The 14,283-nt window shown below is 51.3% G+C and overlaps 1 protein-coding gene across 1 annotated transcript in view; it reads left to right on the forward strand.

Moving 5' to 3' along the window:
• The first annotated feature begins 315 nt into the window (after positions 1-315).
• MASP1 (mannan-binding lectin serine peptidase 1 (C4/C2 activating component of Ra-reactive factor)) overlaps positions 316-14,283 on the forward strand; it is a 20,915-nt gene continuing 6,947 nt past the window's right edge. The window contains exons 1-7 of the mRNA XM_010017240.1: positions 316-537; positions 8,342-8,519; positions 8,781-8,912; positions 9,378-9,574; positions 9,901-10,048; positions 10,573-10,691; positions 11,537-11,615. Coding sequence (XP_010015542.1) covers positions 319-537; positions 8,342-8,519; positions 8,781-8,912; positions 9,378-9,574; positions 9,901-10,048; positions 10,573-10,691; positions 11,537-11,615 — 1,072 coding nt within the window. The 5' untranslated portion in view covers positions 316-318. The remainder of the gene's footprint in view (positions 538-8,341; positions 8,520-8,780; positions 8,913-9,377; positions 9,575-9,900; positions 10,049-10,572; positions 10,692-11,536; positions 11,616-14,283) is intronic.

Raw genomic sequence — 14,283 nt, forward strand, 5'->3', positions numbered from 1 at the left:
AAAACACCAACCTCATGACGGTGCCCAGAGCTGGGAACTGTGCAGGTGCCTTTGCATCATGCATGGCACCTGCATGATTCACCTTTCAAGGGGGCTTTCCTTTCCTGGGAGCTATGTATAGCTCCAACCCTCACCTCCATCTCCCTGCAGCTTGGCAGAGGGGTTGCTCCTGGTGACACAGTGCTGCATCTCCTCTCCCAGATGTTTTGCGTGTGTGACCTTACACAACCCACTTGAGAAAATAGACTGAGACCTCAACAGGTTTTGTCATTGCCAGAGTTTCATTTCATCTCCTCACATATGTTTTCCAGGTACCTTATGACATGGGCCTTTTGTGCCTTGCTGCTCTACACAGTGGATGCCATTGAGCTGACTGACATGTTTGGGGAGATCCAGTCTCCCAACTTCCCAGATTCTTATCCCAGTGACTCAGAAGTGACATGGAACATATCTGTGCCTGATGGATTTAAAATCAAGCTGTACTTCATGCATTTTGACTTGGAGTCCTCCTACCTCTGTGAATATGACTATGTGAAGGTGAGCTGTGATATCACATCATATGGCGGGGTAGACAGCAGACCTGTTTGGCCAGCTGAGGGAGGGTAGTGCTGGAAAAACTGGGAACAAGCCAGTTTTTCCCGTTTATTGAACACAGGAGTTGTTAGTCCAGTGGACAACAGGGAGAGCACAGGTAAGCTGACAGCGTACGTTGAACTAACAGTGAGTGGGACACCAGATTCAGAACTTACACACAGAGGACGAGATTTATGAAAATATTTGGGCACCTAATTCTCATTGGACCCAGTGGGATCTACACACCTATGGCTGATGCATCTCCTGTGGCTAAATGCCCAGCCTGTGCCACTTTGACACCAGCCACATGCAAGTAGGATCCTTGAGTTGGGCACCCTCTGCCAGGCCATGGCTATGGGTGCACCTTGCAGCCAGCCTGCATCCCTGGCTGCAGCTTGCAGGCTCCTGAGGCAGCCTGTCCATCCCCCATGGATGCCAAAGGTAAAGATTAGACCTGAGCTTGAGGCTTCAAGTTGGTATCTGCAAGCAGAGCCTCCCACAAGCCACAGCATGCAAACCCAAAGGCTCCCTTGGGTTTAATGCAAACCCATTTCTGAGCTAAGATACAAATTTCAGGGCCACTACTGGCAAATACCTGCAGCAAAAACAAGCTGTGGAGGTTCCCAGGGACCTCTTAAGGCCAAACCACAAAAGATTTCAGTCTGCTTCACTGCTGGGCAGTAACCCATCAGAAACTGTGGTGGGCCACACACTGCAGTGCCACAGAGCATCCTTGCGTCTTGCACCACAGGTCTTTCCAAGCAAGGCCCTCCTTTGCATGCAGGACAATCCTGAGTTTGAACTTGATCAGGTCTGGTGCTTTCCAGCAGACCAGCATAGCAAGCAGGTGCTTTCTAGGTTTGCCTGGCTGAACATGCTTTACCCCATTGCCCAGCACAAGCTTCACCCTGCTCCTCCACACAGAGGCAGGTGGAGGTTGCAGCCAGATCTGGAACCACAGAACTCAGCCATGGTGCTAGTTGCCAGCTAATTGAAATTATTTTGTTCTTGCCCTAGTAAAACAAAACAAACATTTGTAATTTTTTTTTTCCCTCTAGGATCTGTTGTTTGCTGCTTTAATTTCCCCTTTGTGCTGGCACTCATTCTGCTACTAACAGCTCTCATTGAGGTTTGATTAGTTCTTTCTGCTTCTCCTGGATCTTCTCCAAGCACAAGGGCCAGGGACATATATAGAGATATATTGCTTTAAAAACCCAATAAGCAAAAGGAGCGATTTTCTTGGAAACTTTCCCCATTCCAAGCTTTACCCCTCCTCCCACCCTTCACCCCCTGCTCTTTTTTCCTTTTTCATAAGGCTCCCTGTTATTCAGCCATGGTGCCAACTTGGCACCATAGCTCTCCCTGCCGCTGGATTTCCATAAGAAGGTGGTATTTTTCACAGGGATTTAGATCTGAGCTGTGTAAAATTGCTTGGGGATATAGCTCAGCTTGCAGAGCCTCCACCACAGAATTACATTTGAAAAGTGCTGAAAATGGATGGATTATAGGAGACCTGTAGGCTACCCTGCTGGGTAGGGGTCCAATCTTGATGCTGCTAAATCACCAGCTTAGAAAACATTAAGGAGGACAGCAAATGACTCCATGGCTATTTTCCTCCCTGTGTCTGTGCGCCCAGCCTCTGTCTGCATCAGTGCAAGACATAAAAACAGTGTCATCCTGCTCTCTGACTGAAGCCAACAGTGTGTGGCTATAGAACATAAGTATAGAGCCAATACACATAGGGGCTTCTCTGTAATACTCTGTCAGTCCCAGTGAAGATGCTCAGAAAGCCACAGAACACATCTCTGTGTTCAGTGGTGCTCAGTGGATTCCCCTCCATGAACTTGTATCACTGCTTTCTGAACTCATGTGTGATTTTAATCTCTGCAGCATCCTCTAGGAGAGAGCTGCACAGGTTAAATATATGACTATATGCCTGTGTGTGTGTGTGAAGAAACACCTTCTTTTTTGTTCTGACCATGGGTCTGACTGGGCTGTTCATCAGGGTTTTCATCATCTTGTCTGCCATAAGAAGGAGGTCAAAATGGGGGCTGAATGGCCAAAATGCAAGGTGGGAATCCAGCTCAGGACATGCAGAAAGCTGCTGTGCCCTGGGCTTTGCTTTCCTTATCTCCTTGGCTGCCCACACACCCAAGCTCTCAAGCAGTGTAGAAAGTCATCCTAAGTGGCAAGCTCAAGGCGAAATGAGCTGTAAACCCGCACAGATCTCTGCCTTCGGGGTGGTCTTCAGAAGGGAACAGTTTCCAGACCTCTGAAACAATGGCTAATTAAAACAATAGCTGTTTATTTTTATATATATATATATATACACACACACATATGCGTGCCTGTGTGTATATATATAAAAAGATCATGGCTCCTAAAGAAATGCTCATAGGCCAGGAAGCTTGTTTGTGCAGACTGGGATGGCAGAGAGGGGTACTTCAGTAAGGAAGAGAGCCAGGAGGAAGAGGAGGAACAGCCACCCCCAAAATATCCACCTGAAGAAGCCCAATGAAGGTAGGAAACACCAGCCATAGGCTGCCTTGGGAAGCAGTTGGAGACAGCCTCTCCCCAGGTTGGGAATAGCCACGTGCCAGGTCCTGGGGGTGGGGAAGGAGCAGCCATCTGTGCTGGGCTTTTGGCTCCTGCCCTCCACCGTGCTCCTGAGCAGGCTCTGCCCGGGTCATTGCTGTCCCCAGGGAGCTGATTTGGGGGTTCCATTTTTGCAGGGTCCTCACCATGGTTTGCCCAGCTCCTTTCTGGTGTCATCCAACACTAGCACTTTTGTACGTAAGTCTCCAGCATGTCCAGCACTGGCCTGGGGCACACCAAAAGCCACAGCAGTGACTTGGAAATCAGGTTAAGTGACTTGACTAGTGCCACTGAGAGCGCTGTGGCAGAGGCAGGGAGATGGGAGATGGAGTCACTGTGTAGCACCAGAGATGAGAGACGAAATTCTGACTTCTGAGGGGCCTTCACGAGTAAATCTCCATGTTTATTAGGGAGATCTGAGCCTAGGGTCCTGACCAAGAGGTTGTGCACATTGCTCAGCCAAGCTCTGGAATGAAATCAACCCCTGAGGGCTTGGCAGCCAGCCTGGGACTAGCTCCGTGGTTGAAGTGAAGGTGGGGCCTGTAGTGAGAGGTTTTCCCCCCATCAGCCCATGGCAAGTCCTTGATGGCCTACAGTGAACATCTCTTCACCCTGATCCCTGTCACTGAGTCCTGAATCAGAGTGGCACATGCTTGAGACCTGGCAGGTTTCAGCACATGTTACAGCACTTCACCTTCACTCCTTCTAGCCCAGGGGCCGTTTGGGATGGGTGTCTCCAACTGTGCATGAGGGCAGAGAGGCAGAGGGGTCCATGACAATGTGGCTCCTACCTCCCTTGGGCACATTTCTACAGCTGCTATTCACACTGTATTCCCAGGGAGGATCTGTGCCATCCAGTGCTCACCCAGGCAGGATTCCTACTAACCTCATGTGTGGGGGCCAAGGAGCTGGCCAGGCATCTTAGGCAAAAACAGTGGCTGCAAATATATTTGCTCACAGGTGGCCAGAGGCCCAACTGAGACAGGAGGCAATTTTTGCCAGCCCCAGTGAGGGGCTGATGAGAGGAAAACAGAGGTCTGGGCCAAGCTGGGAAGGCAAGGCTGCAGGCAGAGCATCAGCTAGTGCCACCACCCCAGGAAGTGGTGCTCAGGGAGGAAAGGGGAATTATGAAACATCTGTGATGTGATGGAGCCGCATCCCCCTGAGGTTTGGCACAACGTTTAGGGTGCATAGCAGCTCAGCTTTGCATGCAGTATCCTGGGCTCACAGTGTGCCATCCCCGGCCACGGGTAACTCCCATGGGGCAGGGCTGCATGCTGTGCCAAGCCGAGCACTCAGCAGCACTGCGTGCTCAACATAGCACTGACAGGGGCCATGCAGGGCCAGGGAGGGGGATCGATGCTGCATTCACGGCAGTGCATGCCCAGCCTGGGGCTGTGAGAAGAGGGCACAGGACCCATTTATACATTCCTCTGCTCAAAGGAGGGGGAAAAGGCACAAATTGGGGTTTAGCATGAACTGGGGGAGGGTCAGGAGAAGAATATCTTCTGACCGGCCTCAGGCAGGGGGTAATCCATGCCCCAGGGGTATGGAGTCCCAAAAGGAGCATGTCAGATCCTGGGAGGCAGCTGTGAAGATCTAGCGCTTTGCTGCTCACCTTTCCCATCCTGTTGGCTCTGTGCGGAGTGTGTGGTGGCACCGGCTACCCCTGCACAGCTGTGGACCAGCAGCTCACTTGGCACCCCACCATCTTGCCTGGGCTCTCATTGCACTCCCAGCCTCTCCAGGGAGGAAAGAAACAGGGTTATGTGGGTGCAGCAGACCATGGGAGGAGATGGTCTCCAGACGCCGAGCCATGTCCACAGCAGGGGAAACCAGCCATCCTCCGCTTTCCCCCATGGCACGGCTGCCGTGTATGTTCCTCTGAAAATTCAGGTGCATGTTTGCACACAAAGGATCCTTAATGTGTATTGGGGAGATGATGCATGCATGTTTGGGAGAGGATCTCAACGAGACCTAGATGGAGGCTCCTGTCCCATCCCTGTCTCATTTCCAACAGTCAGCAGCAGCACCAGTCATTTTGCAAAAAATTCCTCATTCATCTGGGTGTTGCCTTCTTGTGTGCACTCTAACTGTGAGGCAGCTCGGCAGGGGCTGTTTCATGCCCTTCCCTGTCTCTGAGTGTATCCTCCCCATGTCATGTTCCCAGTGTCTTCAGCCCAGCGCTGTGATTTCTCTGCCTAATGAGCCATTTATATATATTACAAGTGGTATGTTTGGCCTTCATCTGTCCAATTAGTGCATTCCTGAAGGGCTGGAGCTGGGGGGTGGCGGCTTCATTTCCGTATTGCCGGCTGCCTGCTCCTCTCCAGCAGCAGACACTGAACTGCCGGACCAAATTCCCCTTGGTGTTCGTGGGGTTTCATTAACCCACCCACTTCAGGAAGCATCTCTGGATCATCACTCGTACCCTCAGCAGCACCCCAGCTCCTGCCCCAAAGGGGGAAATCAATATGGGATAGAGGGGGACACATGGCTCAGCCACAACCCAAGCCACAATGCAGGGGGACAGAGCCACAGCCAGAGAGGGACCCCCATCTGCCTCCCTCCAGAGGGTCAGAAATCTTAGCAAGGGAATAAGAAGGCAAGCAGAAACAGGGCAGATGGCAAGAGGCAGTGGCAAGGGTAAATTTAAGGCACGAGAGTGTCACTATATTTTATTTTTCAAAGGAGGATTCTTTCAGTGTATTTTTACAGGGAATTTCACTGCGGCAATTGATATTTCCCTCAGGGACATATCTTCTCTAGTGAAAACGTCGACATCATGACCCGAGAGGGAGAAACTCCAAACAAACAACCAGGATTTAATTACCAGCCTGCTCGCTGGATGTAAATGATCTATGAAAAAGTATACAGTCCTCAGCAGAAGCAGCAAATATTAACCAGGGATGATGACCTCTCTGTTTAGTTTACTGCTGGAGAGCTGTCTCCGCTCCCTGTGGCTCGGGGCATGGGACCCGTCATAGATAAGGGGCCTTGGATACCTTCAGCAAGGAGACCACAGCTCCAGGGCCTCATCATGCCACTCCGGGGCTGTACCCAGGGATGCTGGGAGCAATGTTGATCTGGCCCCATGGCAGGAGCATCCTTAGGCCAAGATATGGGGCACCAAGGCAGGTTTTGCTGTGCCTCAGTGATGCTGCGCTGCACGTCCTGCACTAGCTGGGGCTAGAGGAGAGGGATGGGAGCCCACATGATGATTCATGTGTCCCTGCAGAGGTGACAGCCACCAGCCCGGCATGGAGGAACTGGCTGGAAATTGCTTCTTCCCACAGCTTGCCTTAAGAAAAAGCACTTTCTGCACAAAAGGCTGTGTGCCGCGTGCTTGCACAGCCAAGACTGCGTGATGGGGCCAAATGCCGTTTTCCTTTGATTTTAGTGATGGCGCTCCTGTTTGTCAGTCTGAAACACTATTTCATTTCAAAACAAGCTTTCTTTCAGATTTAAAAGAGATTCTAAAGCACCACAATATATTTCAAAGGGATTGAAACCAGATGGATCCCAAATTACTTGTTTTCCTTTTTTTTCCCCAGAATACTGTTTCACACAAAAAAATGAAAATTCAATTGGTTTTTTGTCCCAGTGCAGGCGAATGTTTTTTCTCCAAATTCTCGAAATTTATCATCGGAAAGTCTCTCTCTTTTCTGGCCAGCTCCAGCTTGTATGAGGGGATGGAAAATATCTGGAGGCAATGTCAAGGCATGCTGAGTTGCCATTTCCATGTTGGCTTTCCCTGGTGTGAGCGAGTTTCCTCCTGCTTGTTCAGCCCTGGGAAATTTCCCTTTCAGCCCCAGCCCCTCCCCAGCCAGCGCATCCCTAGGGTCTCCAGGAGACAGGGATGCAGCCAGAGGAGGGTCTTGCCTCTCCGAGGCCATGCAAGCTGGGGATGGTATTTCAGCACTTCTGGGATCGATGGGTCCCAGAGCAGGCGACTGTTTTCCCCAGGCATGTGCTAGGGGGCTGCACACTTCATCATGGCCTCAATAACATTGGCTTGGCACCAGAGGCAGCAGGCTGCCATGGTGGTGTTCATAGCATTCCTCAGACGAGGGGTTATTCATATTCATATCTCCTGGGGGAAAGCAGGCAGGATGCTGGGAACCAGCTGGGGGAGGTTATGGTTGAGACGGGCTGGAGATGAGATGTACTGAATGAGTTTGGGTCAATGCTGAAATGGTCCTGAAGAAAATGACAAAGAAAAAGGAGGAGAGGGGGTTTCCAGGGAAAACCAGAGGGTTTTCTGCAGGGATTACAGTGCTTTAAGGCACAGGTGAGGCTGTACTTTAAAGAAATGCACATAGACACTAGTGAGCATGATGACATGACAACATGACACACTGGCTCATTGGTGCCCTCCTGTAGCCCCCGAAGTGTGTGGCCCAGAGTCCAAAGGAGGCCTGCATCTAGGCAGGGACCCTCAGTGTAAGGGTCAGGACCCAGCTGGTCCAAGCCAGCCCAGGAGACAGAAACATCCTCCAAATTACAGCTCCTGCTTTAAGCTGACACAAAACCAATGGGCAGGGGCTTCTCTGGGGTCCCAGCACCCTCCCAGCAGCACAGCCTTCATGAAGATGCTGCTGCCCAGATCAGTGTTTGGGCCAAGGGAGGAGGTGACGGGGCACGTCTCAGGTGCCAATAGCTCTGAGTGGGAATGACACTCAGGGCTGATTTTCACATCCCTTCTTCCCACCATCTGCCTATGTCCTCACCCCACTTCCCAAACAGGCTTCCTCCCTGCATCCAGCTCTTCCTTACATCCCAGATGCTGCCTGCTCTCAGCATCTGCTTCAGAAGCTCTGGGCAGAGCAGGCAGTCCTGAGCCCCTGCTTGGCTGCAAAAGGTGAGTTGAATGCAGCGGGAATGGCTGGAAACTGCTGTTCCAAAGGGCCAATGCAGCACAAGGCTGAGCAGGACAGGGCACACAGGGGCCCAGAGCTGCATCCTTAGGCTTTGGCCATCAAAGGCTGCTGGATGGGCAGCCTGCCCCACCGAGATACTGCTGAGTCCTGGCAGGGAACAGGCTGGGGAAGCACAGAGATGTGAGGTATCACGTGTTGAGCATGACTCCAAGCCTGACCTCCCTCAGGAAAGCTCTCTGGACTTGCAGACACCCAAGTCCTGCAAAGCACTCACCCGTTCTTTATGCTAACAGATTGAAGCTGAGGACCAGGAGCTGGCAACCTTCTGCGGCAGGGAGACCACAGACACAGAGCAGGCTCCTGGCCAGCAAGTGATCCTGTCCCCAGGGCCCTACATGGGGCTCACTTTCAGGTCGGACTTCTCCAATGAGGAACGCTTCACCGGCTTTGATGCCCATTACACTGCCGTGGGTAAGCAGCAGTTCAGCTTGCAGGATCTGCTTGTTAGGGTGACAAAATAAATTTGCTAGGATCTTATCCCAGGCCTGCCCTGGGGACCCTAGCAAGAGAAGTCCTTATATGCAGCCCTTGGGCCATATGGAACTCACTGAGTGCTCGTGTGACCCACCACATGGGACAACTAACTTTCTGGTATTGTGGCAAATGTCCCCACAAGGAATGACATGTGGAGGGCTGCAGGGTGACCTCCCTTCTCTGTTATCTCCATCCTAGATGTGGATGAGTGCCTGGAGAAAAGTGATGAGGAGCTGGCTTGTGACCACTACTGCCACAACTACATCGGCGGGTACTACTGCTCCTGCAGGTTTGGCTACATCCTCCACTCCGACAACAGGACCTGCAAAGGTACCACCTAGGCACAGCTCAGACATGGGGATGATCATACAGAGGGGTCCCTGAGCGGGCAACAAACCTGCCAAACACAGGCAAAACTGACCCCTTTTTCTGCCAGAGCAGATGAGTTGCCTCTTCCCCTACACACCAATAGCCTGGGACTGGGGAGTGCCTAAGGTGTGCAGTCCTCTTGCATGGGAAGCAGATGTGGTTTCTCCCATGGACTCTGCTTCTCAAGTCAGAGACATTAGAAGGTTTAGTCTCTGCTCTGAATCTGCATCATGTAGATTATCTGGGATTACCTCTCAGCTCAAGACTTCTATGCCACACGCATATCTGGAGATTGGCTGTGAGGTCCCCCTTGCATAGTCCCGTATTTGAGTCCAGCAGGCCCCACTCCACTGCAAGGGCTGCAGAGTATGATCAGGGCTGGGATGTGGCTGGCAGGGTCCTGAGAGAGCCCTGGATGTGTTTCAGTGGAGTGCAGTGACAACCTGTACACCCAGAGGAGCGGGGTGGTCACCAGCGCTGACTTTCCCAGCCCCTACCCCAAGAGCTCAGACTGCCTGTACCGTATCGAGCTGGAGGAGGGTTTCTTCATTACCATGAACTTCGAAGACAGCTTTGATGTGGAAGACCACCCTGAGGTGACCTGTCCTTATGACTACATCAAGGTGAGCTGGGCTCTGCACACTCCTCCCACCCCACACTCCTGTCACTTCCCCAGTGACCCAGTGATGGGACCGAAATCACCCTTATCTAAACAAGGGTGATGAAGCCAACAGGAACTCTGTGCTCAATTGATCCCTTGTCTCCTATCACATCTGATTTTGACCCTCTCAGCCAATAGTGACCCTCTTTCAATTCACATCCCCCCAACACATGGTGCTGAAGCCCCACTGAACCACCACAGCCCCATCCCTTAGCCAGCCTCAGGGTGAAGCAGCCCTCAGGGATCAAAGATCCCACTCAAACCACCCATTTTTCTTTGTGTTGGCAGATCAAAGCTGGAAATAGGGAGTTTGGCCCTTTCTGTGGAGAGAAGTCTCCAGGACGCATTGAAACCCAAACCAACAGTGTTCAAATCCTTTTCCACAGTGACAACTCGGGAGAGAATAGGGGCTGGAAGCTGTCATACACAGCAATTGGTAACTCCTGATTGCTTTCCTCTGTTTGCTGGGCTTGGGCAATGTTAAGGGCTTTATAAAGCCTGCAGGTGGAGAACATGAGTTTGGTGGTTCTTGATCCCATCTCCAGAAAGAGTCTGTTCCAGAAATCACATGAGGAGAGGAATAAAATATCATGGAGCCTCCTTTCTACTTTTTTCCCTGCTCAAGATGAGCCCTGAAACAAGACCACATTGCAAAGCAGAGCAGTTTTGGGCAGGCTAATTGCACAAGCTACGGTTATTAGCTCCCAGCTAATATTTGGGCTAATAATTTGGGTTTTGCAATGCCCAAAGGCATGGTATTACATACTGGAGGAATGATTTGGAGCCTCCGCTCCTTCCAGGAGAAGAGTCTGGCTGAGCCAAGCCAGTGTAGGCTAATAGCAAGAGCAGGGCAGGGATGCTCAGACCATGCTAAGTGAACTGGTGGCAGAGCTGGGACTCCACCTTCTTGCCATTGATTCAGCTGAATTTTGTTTTTCTTCATTTGCTTTTTGTTCAAAGGGAACCCATGCCCACTGGTGCAACCACCGATCAATGGGAAAATTGAGCCTTCCCAAGCCAAGTACACCTTCAAAGACCAGGTTGTCATCAGCTGCAATACCGGATACAAAGTACTGAAGGTATGGAGTGACAGTGTTGAGCTGGGCACGTGGGTAGGAAAGGGTGGAATCCTTCCTTCCAGAGCCATTGCATCCCTGGGAGAATGAACATAATCCACATACAATCCTTACCCCATTCCCAGGGGCAAGGAAAAAGCCTCCTCTGAGAGCCACCAACTTTCCTTTCCAAAGGAAAAGAGGAGATGGCACCTTCCCAAGCCACTTTCCAGAATCTCTCCAGAGCCGGCAAGCTCACAGGATGCCAGGCTTGGCAAGTCTTCCAGAGAAGAAGTCAGTAAAAGCCCCAGGGGAGCTGCCAGGACTGTGCCCGCTCCTCACCTCGGCAGGTTCTGGCTCAGCTTCCTGGGCAGCCCTGCAAAGGCCAGCCTCCACAGACCAGGAGGTTCTCTGGGACTTTGGGACAGCTTCAGCTAGTCAAGGGGGCTGGGATTTTGGCAGGCCCTCCCTGGGAAACAGCTGAGAGCCACGGGGAGTGTGAGTGACTCACGGGGTGGCTGTCTTCCCTCCAAACCAGTAGCCTGCTTTGATTTCCAACATGGAGCTGGATATTTCTCTGATCTTCTCCCAGCCTCATCCTTCATGCAGAGCTGCCTCCTTACCCATCCCAGCACCTAGGACAGGAATAAATGACTCCAGGGTTATTTTTGCATTGAGATGCTGGCAGCAAGAAAACTTTTCAAGATTCTCATTATGATTTTATTGCAATATTGAGCTAGAAAAGTCCTCCTCCAGACTGGTCTGGATATAGCTTCATTAAAACACCAAGAAATTGGCTTTTTACAGAGAGGTTAATTTTCTTGCCTTGTACGTTGATGGCAATTTTTTTGCTGACATCTTCTGCACAGGATAACCTGGAAAGTGACTCCTTCCAGATTGAGTGTCTAAAGGACGGGACATGGAGTAACAAGATCCCTATCTGCAAAAGTAAGAACACCCTTCCCCACCCTGCCAATGTCCTTCTTCTGCTGAAATAATTTCATGCTAAAGGGAGCTGCCTTGCCAGAGAGGAGTTCCTTACTCAGAGACACAAACCCAGCCAGAGAGGCTACGTAACTCTGAAAAGCTCTTTTGGCTCATTCTTGGATAACAGCGGGGCTCGCTCCAAATGCCACAAGCGGGAGGTTGGTGCTTTTATTTAGATTACTCATATAACTTGATTTGTGAGTCGCTTGGCTGTCTCCCTGTCAAAGAAAGAGCAAGCCCGGCTCTTGAGAGCTGGGTCTGTTGAATAAATCTGACATAACTTGGCATAATCTAATTCCTGGTACAAATTTCCTTCCCAATGGAGGCTACTAAGACTTAGGGCATTAGAAAGGTCCCGGGCATTAGCCTAAACTGGGTGCTGCTCAGCTATGTGAAAGGGAAGAGAAAAGTTGCCCAAATATTTGCAAACCTTAAAAATAGGAGAAAAGGAAAGAAGAAAGGAGATGCCATTTGAAAGGACAGGTGATGATTTGCATCATCTCTTCTTTCATCTAACCCATCTCCTCTCTCTGCTCAGGCTTGGAAGATGTACCCGATAAACGTTTTTCCTTTCCCCCAAACAGCCCCAGCCCTCAGGAAGGCACTCACTACTGCTCAGCATGCTGTAGGGCTGTCCCAGAGAGGAGAAAAGCAGCAAACACACTCAGAGAAGGTCCCAAGACCTTCCAGGGGAGGCAGGATGAGATGCTCTAAAGGGATGTTGGGATCCAGGCTCTCCTCATCTGAGCAGATCCTTTTTCTTCAATGATATTGTGGATCTTACCTTAGAAGAGCATTTCTGGAGTTTTAATTAATGTTTTCTCATCCAAAATGAAAATTGCGAGGTTCTCAGACCTACTAAATCAATTTGTATCTGAAAAGTCTCCCTAGAAATTGCAGGATCAGAGATCCTGCAGATCTCTGCAGGGGCAGAGATGCCCCTGCCCTACCAAGGAAATCCCCACTCCTACAACTCTCACTACCACAGTCTCTCATTGTTTTTACCCAGCTTGAACAGTTACCAGATGAAAATTGGCGTTGACCAGAAAAAAAGAACAAATATGTTTAATCCCAGGAAGTTTTTGGGGTTGGTTTTGGGGTTTTTTTGAGAAAATTGAAATGATTACCTGCATTTCTCCAGACGGGCTTGTGTGGTATGACTTACTACACTAAATTTCTAGGACCGTTTGGGGAAACCCAAGAAGCCGCTAAATGGGCAATTCAGGCCTCCAAAGTGCAATGCCTCCCACCTCCCCAGGATGTGTGGGAAAGGCAGGGCACAAGCAAAAACAGTTTTAGAAAGCAATGCAGAAAATAGAAAACTTCTCAGCCAAGGTGAATAAAATCCATCTCCGTGGCCTGGCGAGTCTAAACACAAACCCGTGACAGCCTCTCCCAGCCCCTGTCCCCAAGCTGCCCTGGACAAGCAGAGCAAGTAGGTCCCCGGCACAGCCCTGGCTCCACCAGCACCCACAGCATGCTGGCACAGCTTGCTGGGCACTCTTTAACAATTTCTGGTGTTTTGGGGGCTGGGTTTCCTGCATGCCTCTCTCCGCTCATCTACTAATTGGGCTTTCTCTCTGCTCTCCTCCTTCCCCTCTGCTTTCGGTGCAGCTGCAGATAGAGCCGACAACCAGACAGAGGGAAGAGCCGGCTCGGAGCAAGTGGCTGCGTGAGGCTGGTGCCGGCTGTGCCACCCCAGTGGGCAGCCTGTCTCAATGTCTCCCTGACCTATCCGGTACCCAGGTCATGGGCATGCCCCCTTTGCCCCTGGTCTGGCTGCCAAACCCATCTCTGTGGCTTGTCCTTGTCTAACTGGCATGGCACTCTTAACCCCCCCGTGTCTGGTGCTTTCTTAACTCCGTCTCGAGAAGGGGGAAGGAAATTTGGAGCTGATCCCTCCTTCTCTGATGTCACACCACCCCACAGGAAGGCTGTCTGCCCAGCCCCAGCACCACTGCCTGGGGACTGTGTGCTGCCGCCACCTCCCAGCACGTCCTCTGCATCCCTCCCTCTCCACTCAGATGCATCAGCCAGCTTGGCTCCCCCCTCAAGGCAGCGGCTGCAAAAGGAGTGCGGCATGGCTGCCTGGTTGGTTGGTTGCTTGTTTGGATTCAGCCTCCTGCTGCCCTTCCTCCCTGGCTGCCCTTCCTCCCTGGCCCAGCATCACAAATAAGAAACACTCCTTCTTCTTTTCTCTCCAAGAGTCCTGGTGCCTTTCAAGCCCTCCGGGCAAGGAGGTCTGGAGGATGAGTTGGCATCACCAGCCCTTTCCTGTAGGCATCGAGCCCTGGCTACAGCACAGGGGGATGGATGCTCCTCTGCTTCCCCTTTGCTCCCCAGTGCTGGCCCAGCGGAGGTGAAGACAGTCTGGCCTCAAGCTGATTATAGCTGAGAGAGGTCAGAGCTTTGTGTCTGGTCCCGTTCATGTCCCCAGGAGCCAGGGGCATGCACCCTTGACTCCCCGAGGCATCAGAGGCTTCACTGGAATGTGATCTCTGTTCCTACAGTTACACAGATTGTAGGAACTAAATGGCTGCTTTCCTGAGGGAAAAGTCTGGAAAAGTGCATGGCACAAACCCCCTCTGCTCACCCTTTCAGAAGGACACAGGACAGCGCTGGAGTCACA

This window comes from Nestor notabilis, unplaced genomic scaffold (genome assembly GCF_000696875.1).
Source record: "Nestor notabilis isolate BGI_N333 unplaced genomic scaffold, ASM69687v1 scaffold11136, whole genome shotgun sequence".
In the NCBI taxonomy this organism is placed as follows: domain Eukaryota; kingdom Metazoa; phylum Chordata; class Aves; order Psittaciformes; family Psittacidae; genus Nestor; species Nestor notabilis.